A 24842-nucleotide genomic window follows, 5' to 3' on the forward strand; every position below is an offset into this window, starting at 1 on the left:
TAATCTCCTGGACACAGCTCAGAGGAGAGAAGATGATAGGACTGATGTGGTCATTTGAATAGATTGTGAGTAGCTTTACAACCGGACTGTAGAACTTTTCAGGCATGGGGAATAACAATATAGGGATAGTTGTATTGCTGCATAATTCTAGTTTTCATAGATATGTTTTGTTAGTTTGGGGTAGTTTAACTGATGGGATCCTTTTAAAGTAAGAAACATTCAGTGGATAATTCTAAAGATATTAGTAGTATGAAGAGTCCATGGTTCCTTTAGTAATGGCAGACTGCTCAGCACCAACCCCACAATTACGCTGATCTTCATCATGGGGAATGATGTATTTAGCAGACATAAGGTGACGTGTCCCATCCACAGAATTTCACACAGCACAAGATTTGCAAGAATAGATGATCTGAAAGTATTAAGAAATACAGACAGTTCTCACAATATACAAAATACAAACAATGTATAACCTGTAAGTGTGACTGTGTCATATAAACTGCAAATTGGATGTTATCTGTTTTACTCTAATTCAATAACGCAAGAATGATAAAGAAATACAGACAGGTCCGTGAAAAACTGTTGAGAAATCGGCAGTTTTTGGCCACCCTAAATGAGTAAATGTATTTGTAAGGTCTTAGGAGAAGATAGATCAGAAGTACCGCACACACCGAGACATCGGGCTACTTCTCTGAGGGACAAAGCAGCCTCCAGGGACTGTGAAAATAAGCATCTACAGAAGAGAAACCAGGCTGCAATTCACATGAAAACCTACTAATAATAGATGCAGTAAGAAATAAAATGCATGTAAATCCACCCAAGCCCCACATAGAGTATGAAATGGTTAAGAATGAGTTGGGCCTTAAACTGTGCCTTTTGTGTGACTTTTCAACAAAAAAGTCACAATTCCACTGTGTAAGCCACTATGATAAGTCTAACATTAACCCCTAACAGTCTGAAAACTGAAGCACAATGTCTGCATCATGATACCCACCCCAGCTACAAGTTTACGAGTCAAAACGTGTATAGCAGTGACGCCATCTATTGGCGGCTTTCGATGTCTACATATATTGATTACATAATGCAATCCTCTTGAGATCCCACATGTTCGGCATCAAGTGCTGTAGACTAAACCTGTTCAAGTCACTCACTTGTAGGAGAGCCAGACTGCTACTCTTCATGATCCAGGAGCTAAGAGTACCAGTACCTTCTCATTGGTAAACATTGTATGTATATAGTGTTTAACCCCTTAAGGACGCAGCCATTTTACAGCTTAAGGCTCAGTCCCATTTTTTGGATTCTGACATGCGTTGCTTTATATGGTTATAACTTTTGAACACTGTTACTTATCAAAACGATTCTGAGATTGTTTTTTTACCCACATGTTGTACTTCATTTTAGTGGTAAATTTTGGCTGATAAGTTTTGCGTTTATTTACAAAAAAAAAGAAAATATGATGAATTTTCTGAAAAATTTGCCATTTTTGAAATTTGAAATCATTGCGTTTTCAGGCAGATAGATGTACCACCTAAATAAATTGCTGAATAACATTTCCCATATGTCTACTTTACATTTTCACCATTTTTGAAATGTCTGGATAATTTATTTTGATGTCACGCGGCCTACAAATCGAATAGCGCTTTTCCGGATTTTCAGAATTGACTATTTTGGGGATAAATACAGTTTTGAATGAAAATTTACATATTTAGCATCAAAACCCCCCATATAACCAACCCAATTTCAAATCTGCACCCCTCAAGCTATCAGAAACAGATTTTACGAAGATTGTTAACCCCTTGAGATCTTCATAGTAATTACATCAAAATGGAGGCGAAATTTAGAATAGTCAAATTGTGCCGGTTATACGTTCATTTAGCCCTAAAATTTACACATTTCCAAAAGATAAAAATACAAAACCCACCATACAATTTGTTCTACAATTTCTCCCGAGTGCAGAGACCCCCCACATGTGGCCGTGACTTGTTTTATGGGCACACAGTGAGGCGCAGAAGGGAAGGAGCACCCTGCAGCTGCCAGGATTTTACTTTCCTCATTGGCCTCTTTTGAAGGCTGTAAAATTTTCGCTTTTGCGCTATTAGGGCCATGTGATGCCATTTTTTTTGCGGGATGAGATGCTTTTTCCAATGTTACCATTTTGGGGTTGGTATCACCTATTGTTGAAAATTTAGGAACTTCTTTTTGAGAGCAGGAGTAGAAAAGCATCAATTCTCTACTGGTTTTTTTACTTTTTTTTTTGTGGTGTTCACCGTATAGACTAATAATCATATTATCTTCATTCTATGGGTCGATACGATAACGGGGATACCAGACACGAATATATTTTCTTGCGTTTTACTAAGTTAGTAAAATAAAACCCTATTGTGGGGAAAAATCAAGTGGCATTTGTTACGTTTTTGGCTACGGAGCTGGTTGATGGCTTGTTTTTTGCGGGACACGTTGTACTTTGCACCAGTATCATTCTAGAGTACATATGTTTTTTTGATCACTTTTTATAGAATTTTTTGTGGGATTGAATAGGTAAAAATCATAATTTTTGGAGGGTTTATAACAGTTTTCTTTTACGGCGTTCATCGTGCGGGTTCAATAATTATTTATTTTTATTCTACGGGTTGTTACGGACGCGGTGATACTATATATGTGGGGTTTGTGTTATGATTTAGACTTTTTTTTTAGTTATATGTCTCTTTATATGTTTTGGGGCTTTTGGGCATTTTTGGTGATTTATTACTTTATTTTTTTATTGAATAATTTTTTTTTTTACTTTTTCACTTTTTCCACCATGGGAAATGAACAAGCAATCATCTGATTGCTTGTTCATAATAATACCCTGCAATACTTATGTATTGCAGGGCATTATCAGTGTCAGCCTATGCACTTGCATAGGGTGGCACTCTGCCAGTAAGATGACGTCATAGACGCCATCTTACCGGCAGTTCCTGCAGGTAACACTACCGTAGCAATGATCGGTGCCCCCCCGGTGCCCCCCGAAAATGATTCGGGGGGGGCGATCGTGGGGGAAAGACACCCCAGATGCATGTTAGATGCCGCGGTCGCGATGACCGCAGCATTTAACGGGTTAATCACCCGCGATCAGGGACAACTCCGATCGCGGGTGTTAGACTGGGGTGCCGGCTATCAGTCACAGCTGGCACCCCGTGTTTCTCGGTGCCGGTTCGGCTCAAATCTTGAGCTGAACCGGCATCGGCTCAGCGTCCGATATATCGGACGCTGAGCGCTAAGTCACTGAGCTCAGCGTCCGATATATCGGACGCTGAGCGTTAAGAGGTTAAAGTGAATCTTAAGGACAATCTAATTATAGGTTACAGTATAACTATGATGAGGACATAGTATGTAGTAGCTGTAGTAATAATATCAATCGAGTAATAATACTGTTGGATGATACAATAGAAATGTGGGTCTTCTTTATGAGGGGTAAAGCAAGGATCTGCATTACAGTGGATGTCAGTGAGGTACAGCTATGTTCACACCTGCCTTGTCAGTGGACAATTCCTTTAGGACACACAGTGGGTCTGAAGATGTGATAACCTTGGCTGCTTCATATATATGTTGGTTGCCCTAACCTGTGATTTACTATATTTGCAGTTTTAGCTTCATCTCACATTTTAGTTGTTGCTACATAACAATTGAGCTCATTATTGTATTTCATACTGTTTTATCCTTTTGTCTCTCATAGGAAAGGTGTCTGTGGCCTTCAGATAACATAGTGTCACGACAAGGAGCGTCAGAGGTATGATTTTCTTTTATTTAATTGGAATGTAGACTTGATTTACAATTATATAATAATAATTAATAAAGGTGAGGTATGATGTATTACAAATAAAACCTTATTTCTACAAGAGAGCAAAGTTTTATTATCTGTTAGTCCTGGAGTAATGTGCTTTGCATCTCTGCAGCCTATTGTTTGCCTCACTGGGCACATCCTTTACATATATTGCCCATAAAACGCATGACAAAGGTCTTAACTCAATCCTGTGGTATGTAATTCTCTCTCGTGTGTGATGGACATTTATCTAATATCTTTTTTCAACTTGAACCAAATCCAAAAAGACACTTTCCACCCCAGACCTTAGAAGGCACATCCCCCTGCTCATCCGGCACACTCCTTGAATGATGTACAGTACTTGATGGCATCACTACTAATAACAGGGAGTTTACAGAGCAACGAAGGGTTGTTTACTCTGTATTCTGCTTGTACAGGTGGTCCCCTACCTAAGGACACCCGACTTACAGATGACCCCTAGTTACAGATGGACCCCTCTGGCAAATGTGACCTCTGGATGCTTTACTTTAGTCCCAGGCTGCAGTGATCAGCTGTAAGGTGTCTGTAATGAAGCTTTATTGAAAATCCTTGGTTCCATTACAAAAATTTTTGTCTGGAACTACAAATATAAAATAAACTGTTTCGTCTTACATATACATAACCTGGGGACTGCCTGTATATCCTTAATTTGGCATACAACAATATTTGATACACTTTTTGATTAATAATGAACATTTGTCTTGACTCCGTTACAGATCTGAATAGCTGTAAAGTTTCTGAGCTGCAGATAGTGACCATGCTTGAACAACCTGAATAATAATACAGTATTCACCCATAAAAAATATAATATAACAGTAGTATCAGGAAGCTTGCATCATTGATCACAAAGCGGTTATGTTTTTAGGGATATACTCTACACCAGTGATTTTCAACCTTTTTTGAGCCGCGGCACACTTTTTATACTTAGAAAATCCTGGGGCACACCACCAACCAAAATAGCACAAAATGACACTAAAACAGTCATAAAAGGCCTCCCTTTACTAATAAAAAGGCCCTAGCTGCCTCCCTTTACTAATAAAAAACCCCTAGCGGCCTCCCTTTACTAATAAAAAGCCCCTGGCGGCCTCCCTTTACTAATAAAAAGCCCCTAGATGCCTCCCTTTACTAATAAAAAGGCCATAGCTGCCTCCCTTTACTAATAAAAAGCCCCTGGCGGCCTCCCTTTACTAATAAAAAGCCCCTAGATGCCTCCCTTTACTAATAAAAAGGCCATAGCTGCCTCCCTTTACTAATAAAAAGCCCCTGGCGGCCTCCCTTTACTAATAAAAAGCCCCTGGCGGCCTCCCTTTACTAATAAAAAGCCCCTAGATGCCTCCCTTTACTAATAAAAAGGCCCTAGCTGGCTCCCTTTACTAATAAAAAGCCCCTAGATGCCTCCCTTTACTAATAAAAAGCCCCTAGATGCCTCCCTTTACTAATAAAAAGCCCCTAGATGCCTCCCTTTACTAATAAAAAGGCCCTAGCTGCCTCCCTTTACTAATAAAAAGGCCCTAGCTGCCTCCCTTTACTAATAAAAAGCCCCTGGCGGCCTCCCTTTACTAATAACAAGCCCCTAGATGCCTCCCTTTACTAATAAAAAGCCCCTGGCGGCCTCCCTTTACTAATAAAAAGCCCCTGGCGGCCTCCCTTTACTAATAAAAAGCCCCTAGATGCCTCCCTTTACTAATAAAAAGGCCCTAGCTGCCTCCCTTTACTAATAAAAAGCCCCTAGATGCCTCCCTTTACTAATAAAAAGCCCCTAGATGCCTCCCTTTACTAATAAAAAGGCCCTAGCTGCCTCCCTTTACTAATAAAAAGGCCCTAGCTGCCTCCCTTTACTAATAAAAAGCCCCTAGATGCCTTCCTTTACTAATAAAAAGCCCCTAGCGGCCTCCCTTTACTAATAAAAAGGCCCTAGCTGCCTCCCTTTACTAATAAAAAGGCCCTAGCTGCCTCCCTTTACTAATAAAAAGCCCCTGGCTGCCTCCCTTTACTAATAAAAAGCCCCTGGCGGCCTCCCTTTACTAATAAAAAGCCCCTAGAAGCCTCCCTTTACTAATAAAAAGGCCCTAGCTGCCTCCCTTTACTAATAAAAAGGCCCTAGCTGCCTCCCTTTACTAATAAAAAGCCCCTGGCTGCCTCCCTTTACTAATAAAAAGCCCCTGGCGGCCTCCCTTTACTAATAAAAAGGCCCTAGCTGCCTCCCTTTACTAATAAAAAGCCCCTGGCTGCCTCCCTTTACTAATAAAAAGCCCCTGGCTGCCTCCCTTTACTAATAAAAAGGCCCTAGCTGCCTCCCTTTACTAATAAAAAGGCCCTAGCACCCTCCCTTTACTAATAAAAAGCCCCTGGCGGCCTCCCTTTACTAATAAAAAGCCCCTAGCTGCCTCCCTTTACTAATAAAAAGCCCCTAGATGCCTCCCTTTACTAATAAAAAGCCCCTAGCTGCCTCCCTTTACTAATAAAAAGCCCCTAGATGCCTCCCTTTACTAATAAAAAGGCCCTAGCACCCTCCCTTTACTAATAAAAAGTCCCTGGCGGCCTCCCTTTACTAATAAAAAGCCCCTAGCTGCCTCCCTTTACTAATAAAAAGCCCCTAGATGCCTCCCTTTACTAATAAAAAGCCCCTAGCTGCCTCCCTTTACTAATAAAAAGCCCCTAGATGCCTCCCTTTACTAATAAAAAGCCCCTAGATGCCTCCCTTTACTAATAAAAAGCCCCTAGATGCCTCCCTTTACTAATAAAAAGCCCCTAGATGCCTCCCTTTACTAATAAAAAGCCCCTAGATGCCTCCCTTTACTAATAAAAAGGCCCTAGCTGCCTCCCTTTACTAATAAAAAGGCCCTAGCTGCCTCCCTTTACTAATAAAAAGCCCCTAGATGCCTTCCTTTACTAATAAAAAGCCCCTAGATGCCTCCCTTTACTAATAAAAAGGCCATAGCTGCCTCCCTTTACTAATAAAAAGCCCCTGGCGGCCTCCCTTTACTAATAAAAAGCCCCTAGATGCCTCCCTTTACTAATAAAAAGGCCATAGCTGCCTCCCTTTACTAATAAAAAGCCCCTGGCGGCCTCCCTTTACTAATAAAAAGCCCCTGGCGGCCTCCCTTTACTAATAAAAAGCCCCTAGATGCCTCCCTTTACTAATAAAAAGGCCCTAGCTGGCTCCCTTTACTAATAAAAAGCCCCTAGATGCCTCCCTTTACTAATAAAAAGCCCCTAGATGCCTCCCTTTACTAATAAAAAGCCCCTAGATGCCTCCCTTTACTAATAAAAAGGCCCTAGCTGCCTCCCTTTACTAATAAAAAGGCCCTAGCTGCCTCCCTTTACTAATAAAAAGCCCCTGGCGGCCTCCCTTTACTAATAACAAGCCCCTAGATGCCTCCCTTTACTAATAAAAAGCCCCTGGCGGCCTCCCTTTACTAATAAAAAGCCCCTGGCGGCCTCCCTTTACTAATAAAAAGCCCCTAGATGCCTCCCTTTACTAATAAAAAGGCCCTAGCTGCCTCCCTTTACTAATAAAAAGCCCCTAGATGCCTCCCTTTACTAATAAAAAGCCCCTAGATGCCTCCCTTTACTAATAAAAAGGCCCTAGCTGCCTCCCTTTACTAATAAAAAGGCCCTAGCTGCCTCCCTTTACTAATAAAAAGCCCCTAGATGCCTTCCTTTACTAATAAAAAGCCCCTAGCGGCCTCCCTTTACTAATAAAAAGGCCCTAGCTGCCTCCCTTTACTAATAAAAAGGCCCTAGCTGCCTCCCTTTACTAATAAAAAGCCCCTGGCTGCCTCCCTTTACTAATAAAAAGCCCCTGGCGGCCTCCCTTTACTAATAAAAAGCCCCTAGAAGCCTCCCTTTACTAATAAAAAGGCCCTAGCTGCCTCCCTTTACTAATAAAAAGGCCCTAGCTGCCTCCCTTTACTAATAAAAAGCCCCTGGCTGCCTCCCTTTACTAATAAAAAGCCCCTGGCGGCCTCCCTTTACTAATAAAAAGGCCCTAGCTGCCTCCCTTTACTAATAAAAAGCCCCTGGCTGCCTCCCTTTACTAATAAAAAGCCCCTGGCTGCCTCCCTTTACTAATAAAAAGGCCCTAGCTGCCTCCCTTTACTAATAAAAAGGCCCTAGCACCCTCCCTTTACTAATAAAAAGCCCCTGGCGGCCTCCCTTTACTAATAAAAAGCCCCTAGCTGCCTCCCTTTACTAATAAAAAGCCCCTAGATGCCTCCCTTTACTAATAAAAAGCCCCTAGCTGCCTCCCTTTACTAATAAAAAGCCCCTAGATGCCTCCCTTTACTAATAAAAAGGCCCTAGCACCCTCCCTTTACTAATAAAAAGTCCCTGGCGGCCTCCCTTTACTAATAAAAAGCCCCTAGCTGCCTCCCTTTACTAATAAAAAGCCCCTAGATGCCTCCCTTTACTAATAAAAAGCCCCTAGCTGCCTCCCTTTACTAATAAAAAGCCCCTAGATGCCTCCCTTTACTAATAAAAAGCCCCTAGATGCCTCCCTTTACTAATAAAAAGCCCCTAGATGCCTCCCTTTACTAATAAAAAGCCCCTAGATGCCTCCCTTTACTAATAAAAAGGCCCTAGCTGCCTCCCTTTACTAATAAAAAGCCCCTAGATGCCTCCCTTTACTAATAAAAAGCCCCTAGATGCCTCCCTTTACTAATAAAAAGGCCCTAGCTGCCTCCCTTTACTAATAAAAAGGCCCTAGCTGCCTCCCTTTACTAATAAAAAGCCCCTAGATGCCTTCCTTTACTAATAAAAAGCCCCTAGCGGCCTCCCTTTACTAATAAAAAGCCCCTAGCTGCCTCCCTTTACTAATAAAAAGCCCCTAGATGCCTCCCTTTACTAATAAAAAGCCCCTAGCTGCCTCCCTTTACTAATAAAAAGCCCCTAGATGCCTCCCTTTACTAATAAAAAGCCCCTAGATGCCTCCCTTTACTAATAAAAAGCCCCTAGATGCCTCCCTTTACTAATAAAAAGCCCCTGGCGGCCTCCCTTTACTAATAAAAAGCCCCTGGCGGCCTCCCTTTACTAATAAAAAGCCCCTAGCTGCCTCCCTTTACTAATAAAAAGCCCCTAGCTGCCTCCCTTTACTAATAAAAAGCCCCTAGCTGCCTCCCTTTACTAATAAAAAGGCCCTAGCGGTCTCCCATTACAAATTAAGAGCCCGTAGCGGCCTCTCTTTACTAATTAATAGGCCCTAGAGGCCCCCCTTTACTATTTAAAAGGCCCTAGAGCCCCCCTTTACTATTTAAAAGGCCCTAGAGCCCCCCTTTACTAATTAAAAGGCCCTAGAGCCCCCCCTTTACTAATTAAAAGGCCCTAGAGCCCCCCCTTTACTAATTAAAAGGCCCTAGAGCCCCCCCTTTACTAATTAAAAGGCCCTAGAGCCCCCCCTTTACTAATTAAAAGGCCCTAGAGCCCCCCCCTTTACTAATTAAAAGGCCCTAGGGCCCCCCTTTACTAATTAAAAGGCCCTAGAGGCCCCCCTTTACTAATTAAAAGGCCCTAGAGGCCCCCCTTTACTAATTAAAAGGCCCTAGAGCCCCCCCTTTACTAATTAAAAGGCCCTAGAGGCCCCCCTTTACTAATTAAAAGGCCCTAGAGGCCCCCCTTTACTAATTAAAAGGCCCTAGAGGCCCCTCTTAACAAATAAAAAGCCCCAGCCTACCTTTACTAATAAAAAAAAAAACCCTAGCTACCTTCCTTATACAAATAATAACCTTATATACTTACCCTTGATGTCTTCTTCCGCGTACCTTCACTCCTAATGGCGATCCGCTCACCTTCTGTAGCTCCTGCACCGCGCGCCTCTGGTCACGTGACTTACGCGACCTGACGGCAGGTCGCGTCAGTCACGTGACATGGGCCGCGCGGTACAGGAGCTACAGAAGACGGGCGGATCGCCGACGCGGCGCGGGGGCGCGGCGGCAGCTCGACACCGGGGCAGCCTAGTTCGGGCAACTTTCCCCCGCGGCACACTCAACCTTGTGTCGCGGCACACTAGTGTGCCGCGGCACACAGGTTGAAAATCACTGCTCTACACACTCGAGTATAAGCTGAATTGCTATATACTGGGGGCAGGGGGCTGGCTAGCTATAACCTGGGGGTCAATAGGTTTTACCAGGTTTTTTTTGTGTAAAATTAGGTAAATACTCAGGTCGGCTTATACTCGAGTATATGCGGAAAAATCCTTTGGCTAGACATGAACCAGTTTCTTCCAAGATCTTCCTCCTGTCTTCACGTTTGGATGAGGCTGGCAATGAATGCATCATAGTTGACATAAATCTGTTAAATAAGTAATTGAATTTTCTTTCTAATATTCCTTTCCAGATCATGTATGCGCCAAGGTCAAGAGACAGATTCACAGCTCCTTCCTTTATGCAGAGAGATCGTTTCAGCCGCTTCCAGCCAACATATCCTTATATTCAGCATGAGATTGACCTTCCACCTACTATTTCCCTCTCTGACGGCGAGGAGCCTCCACCTTACCAAGGTCCATGCACTCTCCAGTTGCGGGACCCAGAGCAACAGATGGAACTGAACAGAGAATCTGTCAGGGCACCTCCCAACAGGACCATTTTTGATAGTGATTTAATAGATATATCTATGTACAATGGGGGTCCGTGTCCACCAAGCAGCAATTCCGGCATTAGTGCAACCAACTATAGCAGCAGTGGCAGAATGGAAGGGCCACCGCCAACCTACAGTGAAGTTATGGGACATTACCCAGGCTCATCTTATTTCCAACACCAGCAAAATAACTCCTCTACCCCGTCTCAGACAGGTAGTAGACTCCAGTTTCAACAAAATGATGCAGAGAGCACACTAGTTCCTCTCCATGGAAAAGATAGGCAGCCCGGAAACCTTGTCTGAATCCCCTTCAAGCTGTAAGCAGAAGTTCAAGAAGGAGACGCGATTGAGTGACTTTCCGAGCTCTGGTGCACAGGGCTGTTGTTTCTCCAGTGGTACACTCACAATAAGCCAAATGCACATATTTATTGTATGCGTCTTCTGATAGCAGTCAGAAAAGCATACAATCAGATAGAATATCACACACTTTCTTTCTCTTTTTTTCACCCCATACACTTGTTTCGGGAAATATTTTATGTTATATTTCAGTTTATTTAAACTTTACAAAAATTTGGCACAGACGTCCAGCTTTGCAGAGCCTCTTATACACTGGCACTAGTCCCATGGAACAAGTAAGAGCGTTTGGCCAGTGTTTCTGATGGTGATATGTCGGGGGCAGTGCTCAAGATCCATAACTCTTATGTGCGTGCCAATGTGTACAGTGAATGAATGCCGTGAATGCTAATTCTTTTATTATTTTTTAAGAGGAAAAGTTGCACTAATTGTTCAGAATATTCTATGTGAGGGAAACGTGTTATGTCATGTTTTATTGTCATGCAGTATTTTTTAACTGTGAGGAGAAATCAATTGAGACGCCCAGCAACAAAGAAACCACCCGGGTTTCATACTCACTAGTTTACTAGATGCACAGTTTGTCGCTAGTAAACCAGGAATAGGCAATTTTCGGCTGTTCCATGGCCACTTGTTGCACAGCGATGTGTGGTATATGTGAAAATCATGGAATATTCAGAAAGTTGCCCATTCATTTCCGCCTGTGTTGCCTCAAACTATGGGGCAAGTGACACACTGACACACACTATCAATGTGTTTGATTTTTTTTTTTCGGGTTGTGACATTTCTTTTATACATTTCATACACACGTCTGCGTTTTACCACCACGCTAGTGTTTACTGCTGGCCACAAGGTTTCAGATCAACAGTATTGTATATTTTTCTGTTTTAAAAGGGATATTATAACTAATATGTACCGTCATCATTTTTATAACCAGTAGACAGATGGATAGTACAGAACTATTTACTTAGGCTTGGTACAACAAGCACTCAACGCCTTGAAGATGATGCATCTTGGCTTTTAAACTCCATCTTGAAGAGTTAATTCTCTTTGGTATCAACATCTAAACCAAGAAAGAACCCAGGAAACTGAGGGGGATAAAATGACATGTTTTCTGTGTCTTGCCCCCCTTACAGTAATATCACAGGCTGTAAGACAACTAGTTTGCGCAGGAGCTTCCTTGCTGCCTGTGACTTCTGTCCCGCAGGGCAAAGAGACCCTTAAGTCATGATCTGAAGGTAAACAGCTTTGTTCTCTGCAGGATTTCTCCAAGACTTCTGCAGACTGACAAACAGTGACGGTATATATATATATACCTGGCAGATTCCTAGCAGAGATTAGTAATTGCAGTGCTATATATTATATATAATTATAATATAGCATTGCAATTCCTACACTCTGCCAGGAATCCTACTTAGTCAATTTACACACTAGGCATAATCATTTTTGGAAGTCAAAAAGACACTGCCAGGACAATAGACATGTCCAGGATAGCGCTTCATATAGACGTACTCCCAATAGTTATGAGCTGTGTGAAGCAAATTCTGTTCAGTAACTCTTTCCTCATACTGAAATTGGGTAATTATTCTAAAGATTGTCCCAAGACTAAAACTCCTACCAGAAGGGTTACAATATCCATATTTCATTTATGGCTGGAAACATTCCCAATTTGTCATCCTCTAATCCAGCATAGAAAATCAAAGAGACATTTATTCAGTGAGACAGTGTAAACAATCCATAATGTATAGGAGAGCTAGGGACACATGGAGGGGACCACTATGGATTATGTATTCTTCTATATTGCTCCGGCAGTGTGCAGCCATATATTGCGATGCTTTATGCAGAATGCAATGGATTTCTATGTTTTCCTTTTAATTGTCCTGGCTTCAGTAAAATGACATGCTCCTACCACTGACCTGGCTTATAAAACAAAAATTCTATGATTTCCTGCAGGTCTAATGTGTGTGTCCAATCCTAGTTCTATGGAAATAAGCTAGTGTTAGTGCGGACCTAAATTCATCTCCCTCACCAGATATTGAGCTGTAATGAAAACGCCAGCGAGTGCATTCTCCACTCAACCTTATAAGAGATCGCTGAATGTTGTACTCCTATGTGGCTTTACTCTAATCCTTTATATGAGCAGCCAAAATAATTTACACCCAATGCAAGCGGGTACCAAGGGATGTGAGCGGTGAGCTGGTGCCTCTAAGACATTACATAAACATCATACATAAGTTATATTGGAATAATCGAGAAGATGCTCGGCTTAGGAGCAATCCTGATTTGCAGTATATAATGTTCTTCTTCCCGCACTTTAATCTATTTGTTGTCCATTCCATTAGGCAACTCTTTATTTGTAGAGATCATACTGTGCCCATCATTTAATCTACAGTATTCAAGCCATCGCTTCAAGCACTGGGTCTTAAATCACTATCTGCTCATAAGTTATTTGTTTATTTCCTTTTACTTTTGTATGGTTTTTATTCTGATCAGCGTGAGGCTTACAGTTGTTGGCAGGTCATGTGCTCTCTGTCTACCTTAAAAATGCCTCACACACCCCTGATATGCTTGTTTTATCTGCCACACCCAAGTCAGCCTATATAATCCAGGTGCCCCAAAACTGATTTAGGCTGCATTCACACTGCCGTATGGGGGACATGTAAACGGCCTATATACGTCCCCCATAGACGGCAGTGGGCGCATGGTGCCCTACAGGAGTAATATATAATGGAATATGGCGCCGTGCCCCATATTACTCTATGGAGAGGGGCGGGGGTGAGCAGCCCTCTCACTGGCGCCAACGTGTGCCCGCCGTGCTACGGTACGGCGGGCACACAGTGTGAATGCAACCTTAGGCGGAGGTAGAATTTTATTTCCTAGCCTAGTTTTCACATCTCTCCACACCTACCCATTTGACATATAGAATGCTGAAGCAATCCTGAAACAATGTTAACCGAATGGGCGGACTTATGTTGAATCCGATACCACAGCTCCACCCATCTGACAGTAGAGAACTGAAAATATTGTTTTTAATTGGCCAGGAATAACAGGGCTGCAGAAATAACACGGTCTATTAAACAGAGTAAAGAGTTGGTGGAGTTGGAAAAGGTTCACCATTACGTACTTCTATTCCCACAAATATAACTGTGTTGGAGCACGGATACAATCCAGTGGAAGCATTTACTAAAACCATTAGGAGTGGTGACATAGAAGCCCCTGACAAAAGTTGTAAAAATGTATCTCACATGTTAAAGGGGTTGGCCACTTTAGCTTGGGATTTTAGTAATTTGTGTGTTAGTTTGGGGGAGGGGGCAGGATATTAGCAAATTTACCAATATACATCTATTAATAGTTCCGCTTTATTGATATGTAAAGTAAAGCTGTCCATGAAATGGCTGCAGATGGAGGGTCATGTGATCTTGTCTGTCCATGAATAATCGCCCTGCCAGTACCTTATGATAGTATTCATGAATATAAGATCAAGGTCATGGCATTGGTCATGGACAGTTGGAGATCCATCTGTGGACATTTTATGGTGGTAAGACACAGGAGGCTTTACTTTACATAACAATAAAGCAGAGCAGAACTATTAATAGATGTGTATTCGTAAATTACCTTATATACTGGCCCCAACACAAAAACATGGGGTAAAGCGGCCAACCCTTTTAATGTTACTATTATTCCATGCATTTATATTCTCAAAACCATTACACTGTGACAACAGATCAGCCCTGCAAAAAACAAGAACTGAAGGGACTGTCAACCTACAGATGCAATATACATGATACAGTTTTATATTCTCTACACAACAATATTTCCGTTCATCCAACAGGTTATGTCATCGCTGTATATAGTCGGCGGAAAATACTTGATCACTGAACTTAATGATGAAATGATTGTCGTTTGTTATATAGCAAATGTAAAAATGTAAGCAAAAATAAGTCTACATGTACACCATCATCCTATTTGTATATCACTACTGCTGCTACTGCATTTGTTGCCATTATTGCTTTGTACTAGATGTGACATTAACCCCAGATTGTAGTCTGGTCAGGCAGTCCGAGGGGGGGGGGGGCTCTCCTGTCACGTTTGCTGTGCCTCATTTGTAAAGGTGCTTATTTCCACGTTATCATCTTGTAAGTCTTATTATTATTATATTTTTTTTATTTTTACTTTTTAACTGTATATAACTTGAATATTATGCACATATCCTACCCAATGGGTAGAACAGACAACAAATATTCATTGTTAATACTGTAATATAATGTATAGTTGATATGAATTTTAACAAAAATGGCATAGAATTTGTGAATGCCTAACATGTCTAGTCTTTTTTTGTAAGAAGATTTGCAAATGAATGCAGAACACAGAAGACAGAAATCTATGTATTTTATTTTCCTATTAAATATCAATATATCACATAAGGAAAAAAAAAGAACAAATCTATGTTTTTAAGTAACCTGTTTCTATTGTTGGTGTGAATGTCTGCGTGCCTCCTCAGTTATGGTTAATGCTTGTTATGCTCTTGTTGTGTTGGACCAGTATTATTCTTGCACCATGTTCAAGAATGACTTTTTAATTTATCTCTTGCCGACCTAGTATTGACTGAAGAACCAGATGACCTGATATTTGTCATAATTGAAAATAAAGCACTGTTTCACTGCGGTATTTTTGTAGATTTGTTGAGATGAATTTGGTAGTAAAATACATGGAATATCAGTTCCTTTACTGACGCAAGGTTCCATAACTTCCTCTGTGTGGTCCTTTTAAATACTGTAGTTGGGAAATGGAGAAATATAAATGATGCTTTGCTTCGGGTTACACAACCACCAAGAATCTTAAGTTCTTAGTACATCTTCTGAATAGTTATGAAGATGTGTGTGGAGTGGTGAAGGTCCTTTGAGAAGCTCCATGATGGAGATTTATCAGAAGTGCCTGAGAGCACAACCTATCAGAGCTCAGCTTTCATTTTCCCTCATCTGTTTATAAAACTACAACTGAACTCTGATTGGTTTCTATGAGCAACTATAACACTTTTACCTCAGACATTTCTGATAAATCCCCCCATCCCCCCATGTCTATTAGACACTTTCCATTCGCTAATATGTTTTCCTAAATTGAGAACATGACCTCTTGGAAAGATTTCCTGTTGCATATTTGATCCAGATTTCCTTGAACATCAATTGAAGGTTCAACTGTCGTGGGAAATGGATAATCATTGTCATGTATTCATTTATAGATCTGTAAGTCCAGTAGGCGCTCCTATGACGTTATTGACAGTCGACTACAAAGAGCTGTCACCCGATGGACTAGAAATGTGGGAATTACTAACATTTAACATCTCTAGCTTCTGGACATCTTTCAGTTTGGGTTTAGTTAGTTTAGTATGATCTGCTTTTCATACAAGTCTAATTCTGTTAATTACATTGTTGTATAAAGGTAGGATTTAGGATTATGCCCCAGATTCATCATGTGTCTGCTGACCCCAGGAGTAACTTGGAATTGTGTATGCCCTCTTAACTTGTTTTTGGTGTCTCTTTAGACCTTCACCCTCCTTTTTTTGATAAACATGAATTTTATTACTTTGATGGAATAATTGGGAATTGGTAAATAATTATCTACTTCTACTACTGGATTATGTGGATTGTGTATAATAGATAATCCAGGAATACCAGGAATCTGTGCTCTCTGAAATACACAGATCTCCCTTGAAGCCCATCACCAGACAAACGTCCCATCACTTACTGTCTTCTAGAGGTTTCAAGTCCTTAAAATGTCTTTGTTACACCTACATTTTTCATACATAATAGGTGACTGATCAAGGGGTCATGCACAGGGCTTGTACATTTGGAATATGGTACCTGTAGCTGATGCATGTGCCTAAAGCATACATTTATTTTTGCATACAATGGGTGTACAGAGACCCAAGTATATTTTCACACGATGACCTGCTGTACTATAGACTACACACTGTATACACCTTGCACACAAAGCTGTTAGTGTGAGAGACCTTAAAGGGTCTGCCTTAAATAACAGCAATGGATGAAACTAAATGAAAATCATAACTGACCCCTCTGATCTGTCACTTGTTAGATTTGGAGATAATCTTACCTTTTGCTTGACTTGAGCCTAGAACTCTGCGGTCATTACAGAAAACCAGTGAGTGTCGTTCTTTTCTCTTAATATCTTGTACTTTTGACTTGCAGCTCAATGCACACCATTAGTCTCAATACATTTGTATACATCATTGAAAACCATACGGTCTAGGTGTGCGTTGCAATATCCCTGTAGAGGTGAACCAGCAATGAGGCCAATTGAGCTTCTTGCCTCAGGCAGCATCACCTGCAGCAAAATGGGGTGGGGGCGGCATCATCAGGGGAACAGTCATCTACTACAAAGCAGGACCTGAATCTTAAAAAATAGTGGGGCACGTTTACTTACCCGGTCATGTCGCAATCCCCGCTGTGCGTTGTCCGACAATCATGGACTCCAGCGTGATTCACTAAGATCGTGCGCCCGGTTTCCTGCATGTGTCGCTTCCCCGCTCAGGTCCGCCGGAGTTCACCTTCTTCCCGGTGTATGTAAGTGCATGGCTTGCGACACAATTTAAATGTTAAATCCCACACTCAGTCGGAATCCATCAGATCGTCCGAAGGTCTCCCCCGATTCCTGACGCATAAAAGCCGGCACTGATGCGCCAAAATCTGATCGCATGCGACACAATCCCCTTCTAAATGCCTGTCCAGGCGGCACGATCCCCGAAAAGTCAGAAAACCCAACGGAAATACGCCCAATAACCGCATGGGCGTGCAACACTGAATGGAGAACCTACTTAAGTGAAAATAATCTGATATATTACTACAGGAGGGCGACGTTCTATAGTTTTCCTTAAGCAACAAATAGCTTAGGTTCACCCCTGTATTCCTGAGCTTCATTTCCTCATTTTCATGGGATAATACAGATGAATTCCCAGATGATATAGAGAATATTCCTGTAGTTAGAACATTTCATGGTGAATCTGGACCACCCAAGCTGTTTGTAATCCTCTTCAAACTTGCTTCATTACTATGGATGTATCTGACGCCTGTTGAATCCTTTATTTTCCTATATGAATTCCATATAATAATGGCTCCTAATGAAGCAAAACAAAGCGGGGTAATGACTTCCATTATTAATGTATTAGTCCTGCCAGAGGTCTAGCAGGTTGAGACCTGTACTTATTGCTTCTTGCACAATGTTCTTCCTTGGGGGAACTTTACATTACTCTTCAATGCCAGCAGTTCATGATATTGTTAAGGATCGCACCATCGCTTCTTCCATCTACTTTGTGTTATGAATGCAGCCGTATTTCTGTTCAGACAAGATGGCTTCCACCTGGTCTATAAATCAGTATTATTTGTGTTTGAGATGCAGCTTATTTTGTATCAGGTAACATATGGACCAAAAATGACACCAAATTAAAAGTGTCTGATATGCTTTGCATCTAATTGTTGCAGAACAGAACAAATCGAGGCAGATTTATTAAGTTATCTAAAAGTAAGAATGTGCTTAGTTGCCCTTTAAAATATTCTTGAGCACTGGTAAAATGAAAGCTGAGCAGTAATTGGTTGCCATGGGCAACTAAGAATATTCTTACTTTTAGCTTAATAAATCTGCCCCATTGTTCGCGTAGTTCACATGTAAAGAAAGTGGCTCAATGCTAAGACCGTGTTCACATGTTGTGTTTGAGACACAATCCAAGGGCTTCCCCTGTGATCACATGTCTATCTAATGCAATATTACCTAGAAATGTGATCACGGGGGAAGCCCTTGGATTGAGTCTCTAAGCGCAACGTCTGAACCTGACCTTAGCTTTGAGCCGCTTCCTTTACAGAATTGTGTGAACACGGCATAAGGCTGACCATAGACCTTGGATTTCAGTAGAACGCCCGCCCTCACCTCTCAGGTCCCCCCACCCCCAAATGCAGAGATTCAGGGAATAAGGATTGAGTAAGGGGATATTAAAATTCAACAATCTTTAGGAAAGTTGAGCAGCGTCCACCCTCTAAGAACACATAGAGACTTGGCGAAGAAAAAGTGCCCTCGTATGGGAAGCCCGGAAGAATAGCTGGCCATGTGTCACCATCACCACCATAATTCAGGCTTACTGTACTACATTGTCTTAGCAGTAAAAAAAAAAGCAAACCCTAGTTGGCTTCACTTTAGAATTTTTTTTGCTTTCATTTTGCAAGCTAAACCTGTATTTTCAGTTACTAACAGCGTTCCCTTTATATTTGGTGATTTCATCCATGGAAACCATGTCTCCAGAAACCCTTAGGCTACATGCACACAATGTATGCCTGCCGTACCGTAGTACTGTGGGCATACATTGGCGAGGGGGAGAGTGCTGCTCACCCCCGCCCCTCTCCATAGGAATATAGAACGCACGACTCCGTATTCCGTAGAAAGATAGGACATGTCCAATCTTTCTACGGGCTACAGAGCGGTACGGTGCCGCACATCTGCGGCGCCACAAGGCCACTGAATTGTATGGGGGACGTATATACGCCGTATATACGTCCCCCATATGTTCGTGTGAATGTAGTCTTAGACAAGAATGGAGATTTGATAACTCTCCATACCATTACTCTCTGGCATCAAGAACATTATTTTCATGCAGTAGGGGGTTAAAGATCACCATAGTTACACAGGCTTCCATTATAGTTACAGATGTAATGGGGCCTTCCAGTACGGTGGGTCTGTTCAACTTACAAAAAACATCCCCTTAGTCCCAGACCTTTCCTGTAGAAATGAGTTAACCTTGGTTCATCTTCTGGTATCTGTTCTTATAGGGTAAAGATTAAAGAAATAAAGGATCTCAACCCATCTAACCCTACTATTCATGATCCATAACTCAATATCTCTGGTTCTGTTCGCATTAGCCTTGCTGGGGTTCATCAAGTCGTCGGTGTCATTCAAATATTGTGTTTCTCTGAATTTAAAACCGGGTTTTATATTCTGTTTACACTTAAACAAAAAATAAAATTAATTCAAATTCATTCATATTTTGGCACATTATCATACTCTCCAAACCTCTCTGTAACTGCTTGTAGTGCATTGCCTCTGTCAGCTCCCTCCTTTATCTTCTTCTCCATATGCTGCTTTCAGCTGACAAACTGCAGAGGGCAGACTTAACAGTTAGCCCTTTAATATCGCACAAGGATTAAGTTTCTAGTTGCCATAAACACAAATATATCCACAGTTAAAATTACAGTTAGGACCTGGAGCTGTATATGAACATCATACTCCAAACTGTTACTTTAATAACGGCGATTCTGTGGCACAATCCTTATATGACACTAAACCCGAGATTCTTCTCTTTCAAATTACACCAGAACAGGTGCCGTTTATAACTATGGAAATGGCTGAAAATCATGGTAGGTCTTATTTTTGGAGAAACACTGTATAAAGACCCCATTGAAATTGATGGGATTTGATCTAGTACAGTTGTGAACAGATTCTGAACATGATTGACATGGCTGAATCTGCTTTTTGAGATTTTATTAGGCATGTCCTGCACAGTCGGTGCTGCCCACCCTTGTCTATATCCTTGTCTGCTACCAATCTTGCCCTCTTTACTGCCATGACTGAACTTTACAAATTGCTGCAATGAATGAAAAGTATCTGTATACGCGAACCTCTCTTAACCGAAAAAGGGGGATATCATTTTTTTAATGAGTTTTGTTTTAAAGAAATGTTGTTCTAAGTGCTGTTGTTAGTTATAAAATAACGGTTTTATGCTTGTTCTTAATTCCACTGTGGTCAAACTACAGTGATAAAACAATAAAAGTTCTGAATAAGTTCTGTTTGCTCTTTATTCTTGAAGTGTCTGTGGTTTCACAATGGCAGCTCAGTTTCTCAAATGTAGACTGTTAGAAATGGAAATTTAGAAGACAATAAGGGGATGTGTCCTAAAATTGGAAACAATATTTGACTATACATGCGGTCCCCTACTTAAGGACACCTCACTTACAGACAACCCCTAGTTACAGACTGACCCCTCCACCCCGTGACCTCTGGAAAAACTCTCTGGAGCTTATCATGACATTGAACATTAACCCCCTCATGCACCACAACGTACTGTAACGTTGTGGTGCCGCGGGAGTTAACACAACTGACACCTGCCTCTAATTGCCACGGTAGGTTAACTTGTTAAGTGCTGCGTCGGAAGCCGACCTCTGCACCTAACAGCACAGCCGGTGGGCGCCGCCATCTTGAATGGTTGATCAGCAACCCCATGTGACATAGTATTACAACACTATGGTAATGCAGTATATTGTATGGGTGATCAGACCCCTAAGGAGCAATACTATGGTATTGTAGTATATTGTATGGGCGATCAGACCCCCAAGTATTAAAGTACCCTAGGCGGCCTGAAATAGTTATTTAAAAAAAAAAAAAATGTAAATGTTTAAATCTCTGACCTTTTCCTAGAACACATGCAAAAATAAACATCTACTAAAACATAATAAAGCCTATATAAATTTGGTATCCTTGTTATTTCACCATCCCAAAGAATAAAGTGGAGGTGTCATTTGGTTAAAGATGTAAAAATATAGCCCACAAGAAAATGCTGCAGTCGTCAATTTTTTTGTTGTCAATTTCACCACACTTGAAATTTTCCAGCTTTCCAGTACATTGTATGGAATATTAAATGGTGCCAATGAAAAGTAACATTTGTCACGCAGATCACAAGCCCATATACATCTGGAAAAATAAAGTTATGGCTTTTTGGAATGTGGGTAAAAAAAATAAACATAAAATCATTTAGAGATGAAACATTTTTTGGTCACCCTGCACATCTGTTAGCACTAATCGCCAAACAGAATTCCTGTCTGCCTGTTGCAGCTCTTATGCCGGCGGCACACGATTGTGGTTGATCCATGAAAAATGCAACGGGCACTAGCCAGACTGACCACAGTGCAGAGGATGGGACTGTGCATGAAATAACCTGCTTTTGCTGTCACATCAAAAATAATAATATCATATTTTAGATCCCATCAGGCTTGTGGTTCTGTGATCTACATAACCTGAGATGCAGATAGTTCAAGGCAGTGGCGTGACTGACTACAGTCCTCTGGGCCCCACACCACGGGCCCCCTCCCCCTCATTATGTCCAATAAAAGGATTGAACCCTACTCCCCAATTTCAGTTTTTTCATTGGCGAATGAGGACCTGCTCTATCATTCATCATCATCTATTGTGGCTTGGGCAGGACCCTGGAATTTGTGAGGTCATGTGTTAGCCGCTGAAAAAATGTCTAATTTACAGTCCCAAACGTGGTTGTGTCCTCACTTAAGTAAAGTGAATACTTTTAGGGTTATTGCCCCCTTACCTGTTACAACCATCTGATCTCATACTTAAATCCCCCAATCTTAGTAAGGGCTCTCTTTTTCTTCCCCAATTCTTAGTTTCTACTTTCTCAGTAAATGTCCCTCTTATTTGCCCCTAGTGCATAAAAATTGTGATATAAAATTACTGGTTGCATAGAAACTGTAACCAAACTAAATTATTACATGGGGACGGCACCTGCACCAATCTTAATGTATACATAGATACAGTACTGTAGAGCATCAGAGCCAAGATTACTACATACACTCACCGGCCACTTTATTAGGTACACCATGCTAGTAACGGGTTGGACCCCCTTTTGCCTTCATAACTGCCTCAATTCTTCGTGGCATAGATTCAACAAGGTGCTGGAAGCATTCCTCAGAGATTTTGGTCCATATTGACATGATGGCATCACACAGTTGCCGCAGATTTGTCGGCTGCACATCCATGATGCGAATCTCCTGTTCCACCACATCCCAAAGATGCTCTATTGGATTGAGATCTGGTGACTGTGGAGGCCATTTGAGTACAGTGAACTCATTGTTATGTTCAAGAAACCAGTCTGAGATGATTCCAGCTTTATGACATGGCGCATTATCCTGCTGAAAGTAGCCATCAGATGTTGGGTACATTGTGGTCATGAAGGGATGCACATGGTCAGCAACAATACTCAGGTAGGCTGTGGCGTTGCAACGATGCTCAATTGCTACCAAGGGGCCCAAAGAGTGCCAAGAACATATTCCCCACACCATGACACCACCACCACCAGCCTGAACCGTTGATAAAAGGCAGGATGGATCCATGCTTTCATGTTGTTGACGCCAAATTCTGACCCTACCATCCGAATGTCGCAGCAGAAATCGAGACTCATCAGACCAGGCAACGTTTTTCCAATCTTCTACTGTCCAATTTCGATGAGCTTGTGCAAATTGTAGCCTCAGTTTCCTGTTCTTAGCTGAAAGGTGTGGTCTTCTGCTGCTGTAGCCCATCTGCCTCAAAGTTCGACATACTGTGCGTTCAGAGATGCTCTTCTGCCTACCTTGGTTGTAACGGGTGGCCATTTGAGTCACTGTTGTCTTTCTATCAGCTCGAACCAGTCTGCCCATTCTCCTCTGACCTCTGGCATCAACAAGGCATTTCCGCCCACAGAACTGCCGCTCACTGGATGTTTTTTCTTTTTCGGACCATTCTCTGTAAACCCTAGAGATGGTTGTGCGTGAAAATCCCAGTAGATCAGCAGTTTCTGAAATACTCAGACCAGCCCTTCTGGCACCAACAACCATGCCAAGGCACTCAAATCACCTTTCTTCCCCATACTGATGCCCGGTTTGAACTGCAGGAGATTGTCTTGACCATGTCTACATGCCTAAATGCACTGAGTTGCCGCCATGTGATTGGCTGATTAGAAATTAAGTGTTAACGAGCAGTTGGACAGGTGTACCTAATAAAGTGGCCGGTGAGTGTATATACATTACCAAAATGAAGACTTGCCAGAACCAATATGACTACATAAATACAGGAATATAAACAAGATTACTACATAAAAACAGGACATATATTGCAGCAAAATTAACACATTAATAATAATAATATGCTTTATGTATACAGTGCCATTAAATTCCAGCATCACATGGATGCTGGATGATAAATCTGGCCCAGTATAACACTGTCTCCATGTAGGTCACCCTCACAGGAGAAGATAACAGAGTCACAGCACAGGGGAGATGCTGCAGAATTGTGAGCTCATGGGTTATACCATCACTTACTGTAAATCTGGTGACATATGACGTCTTTGATTAGAGAATTTATAATTTTCTCCATGGCCAACTCAACTCTCAATGCAGCCAATATATCGTGCCCTCACAATAGCCGAAATAGTAACATGGGCCTCACAGTAAGCAAAATAATTACAGAGCCCCCACAGTAGCCAATACAGTCACATGGACCTTACGGTAGCCAATAGGAACACAGTGCCCCCCATATTTATAAATTTGTTATACTATCAGAAATGGGAGAGGGATATTGGAATAGTTTCGGAAGATTATTTTTTTCATTTATATATTGGAATCACATAATCGTTCAATTTAATTTTGTTCATCAGTTATACTTCTCTCCATGTTTAATAAGTAAAATGAAGGTGAGTGAAAACTCACATGTTGCTGTTGCTCATGGGGATGGGGAGGGAAGTCAAAACATTTTTGTATATAATATTAGAATCATAATAGTTTTGAAATGTATTGTATTTATATTTGGTGTTTTTGTATTTTGATATTGAAAATAAAAATGAATTCCTAGTAAAAAGAAAAAAGAACACAGCCGTGATGACAAATAACACACTCCAATATAATTGTATTTGTTCCAGACGCTGGGGGACAAGCTAAGCTGCTGAGCTAAATCCACCATAATTTAGGCTTAAAGAGCCTTTTCAGTCTATCAGGCAAATCTCTTGGGGACAGGGCAGGAAGATAGAAAAAATAAGAACTTACCCCGCTCTGGCTCCTTGTCCTCACCTTGTACTTCTTTGGGCTGAAAGTTTATATGACCACTGCAGCCTATCAGAGGCCTTAAATCCTAACGCTCCACCCCCGCAGCTCCAGATGCCTAAACTCTATGTCTGTTCCTGTCTGGTGTACAACTCTGCTCCCTGCCCGTGCCGCCAAGTTGGTGTGGAGGTGGTGTAAGTGGGGATTACAAGGCAAATTTATGG

General features: G+C 41.6%; 1 protein-coding gene across 2 annotated transcripts in view; it reads left to right on the forward strand.

The window, feature by feature from the left end:
* LDLRAD4 (low density lipoprotein receptor class A domain containing 4) overlaps positions 1–15428 on the forward strand; it is a 175357-nt gene extending 159929 nt beyond the window's left edge. For both annotated transcript variants that reach the window (XM_072152280.1, XM_072152281.1), the window contains 2 exons: positions 3713–3766; positions 10172–15428. In XM_072152280.1, the coding sequence (XP_072008381.1) occupies positions 3713–3766; positions 10172–10714 (597 nt within the window). In that variant the 3' untranslated portion in view covers positions 10715–15428. The remainder of the gene's footprint in view (positions 1–3712; positions 3767–10171) is intronic.
* The last annotated feature ends 9414 nt before the right edge of the window (positions 15429–24842 follow it).

This window comes from Engystomops pustulosus, chromosome 5, assembly GCF_040894005.1.
Source record: "Engystomops pustulosus chromosome 5, aEngPut4.maternal, whole genome shotgun sequence".
NCBI classification, from domain to species: domain Eukaryota; kingdom Metazoa; phylum Chordata; class Amphibia; order Anura; family Leptodactylidae; genus Engystomops; species Engystomops pustulosus.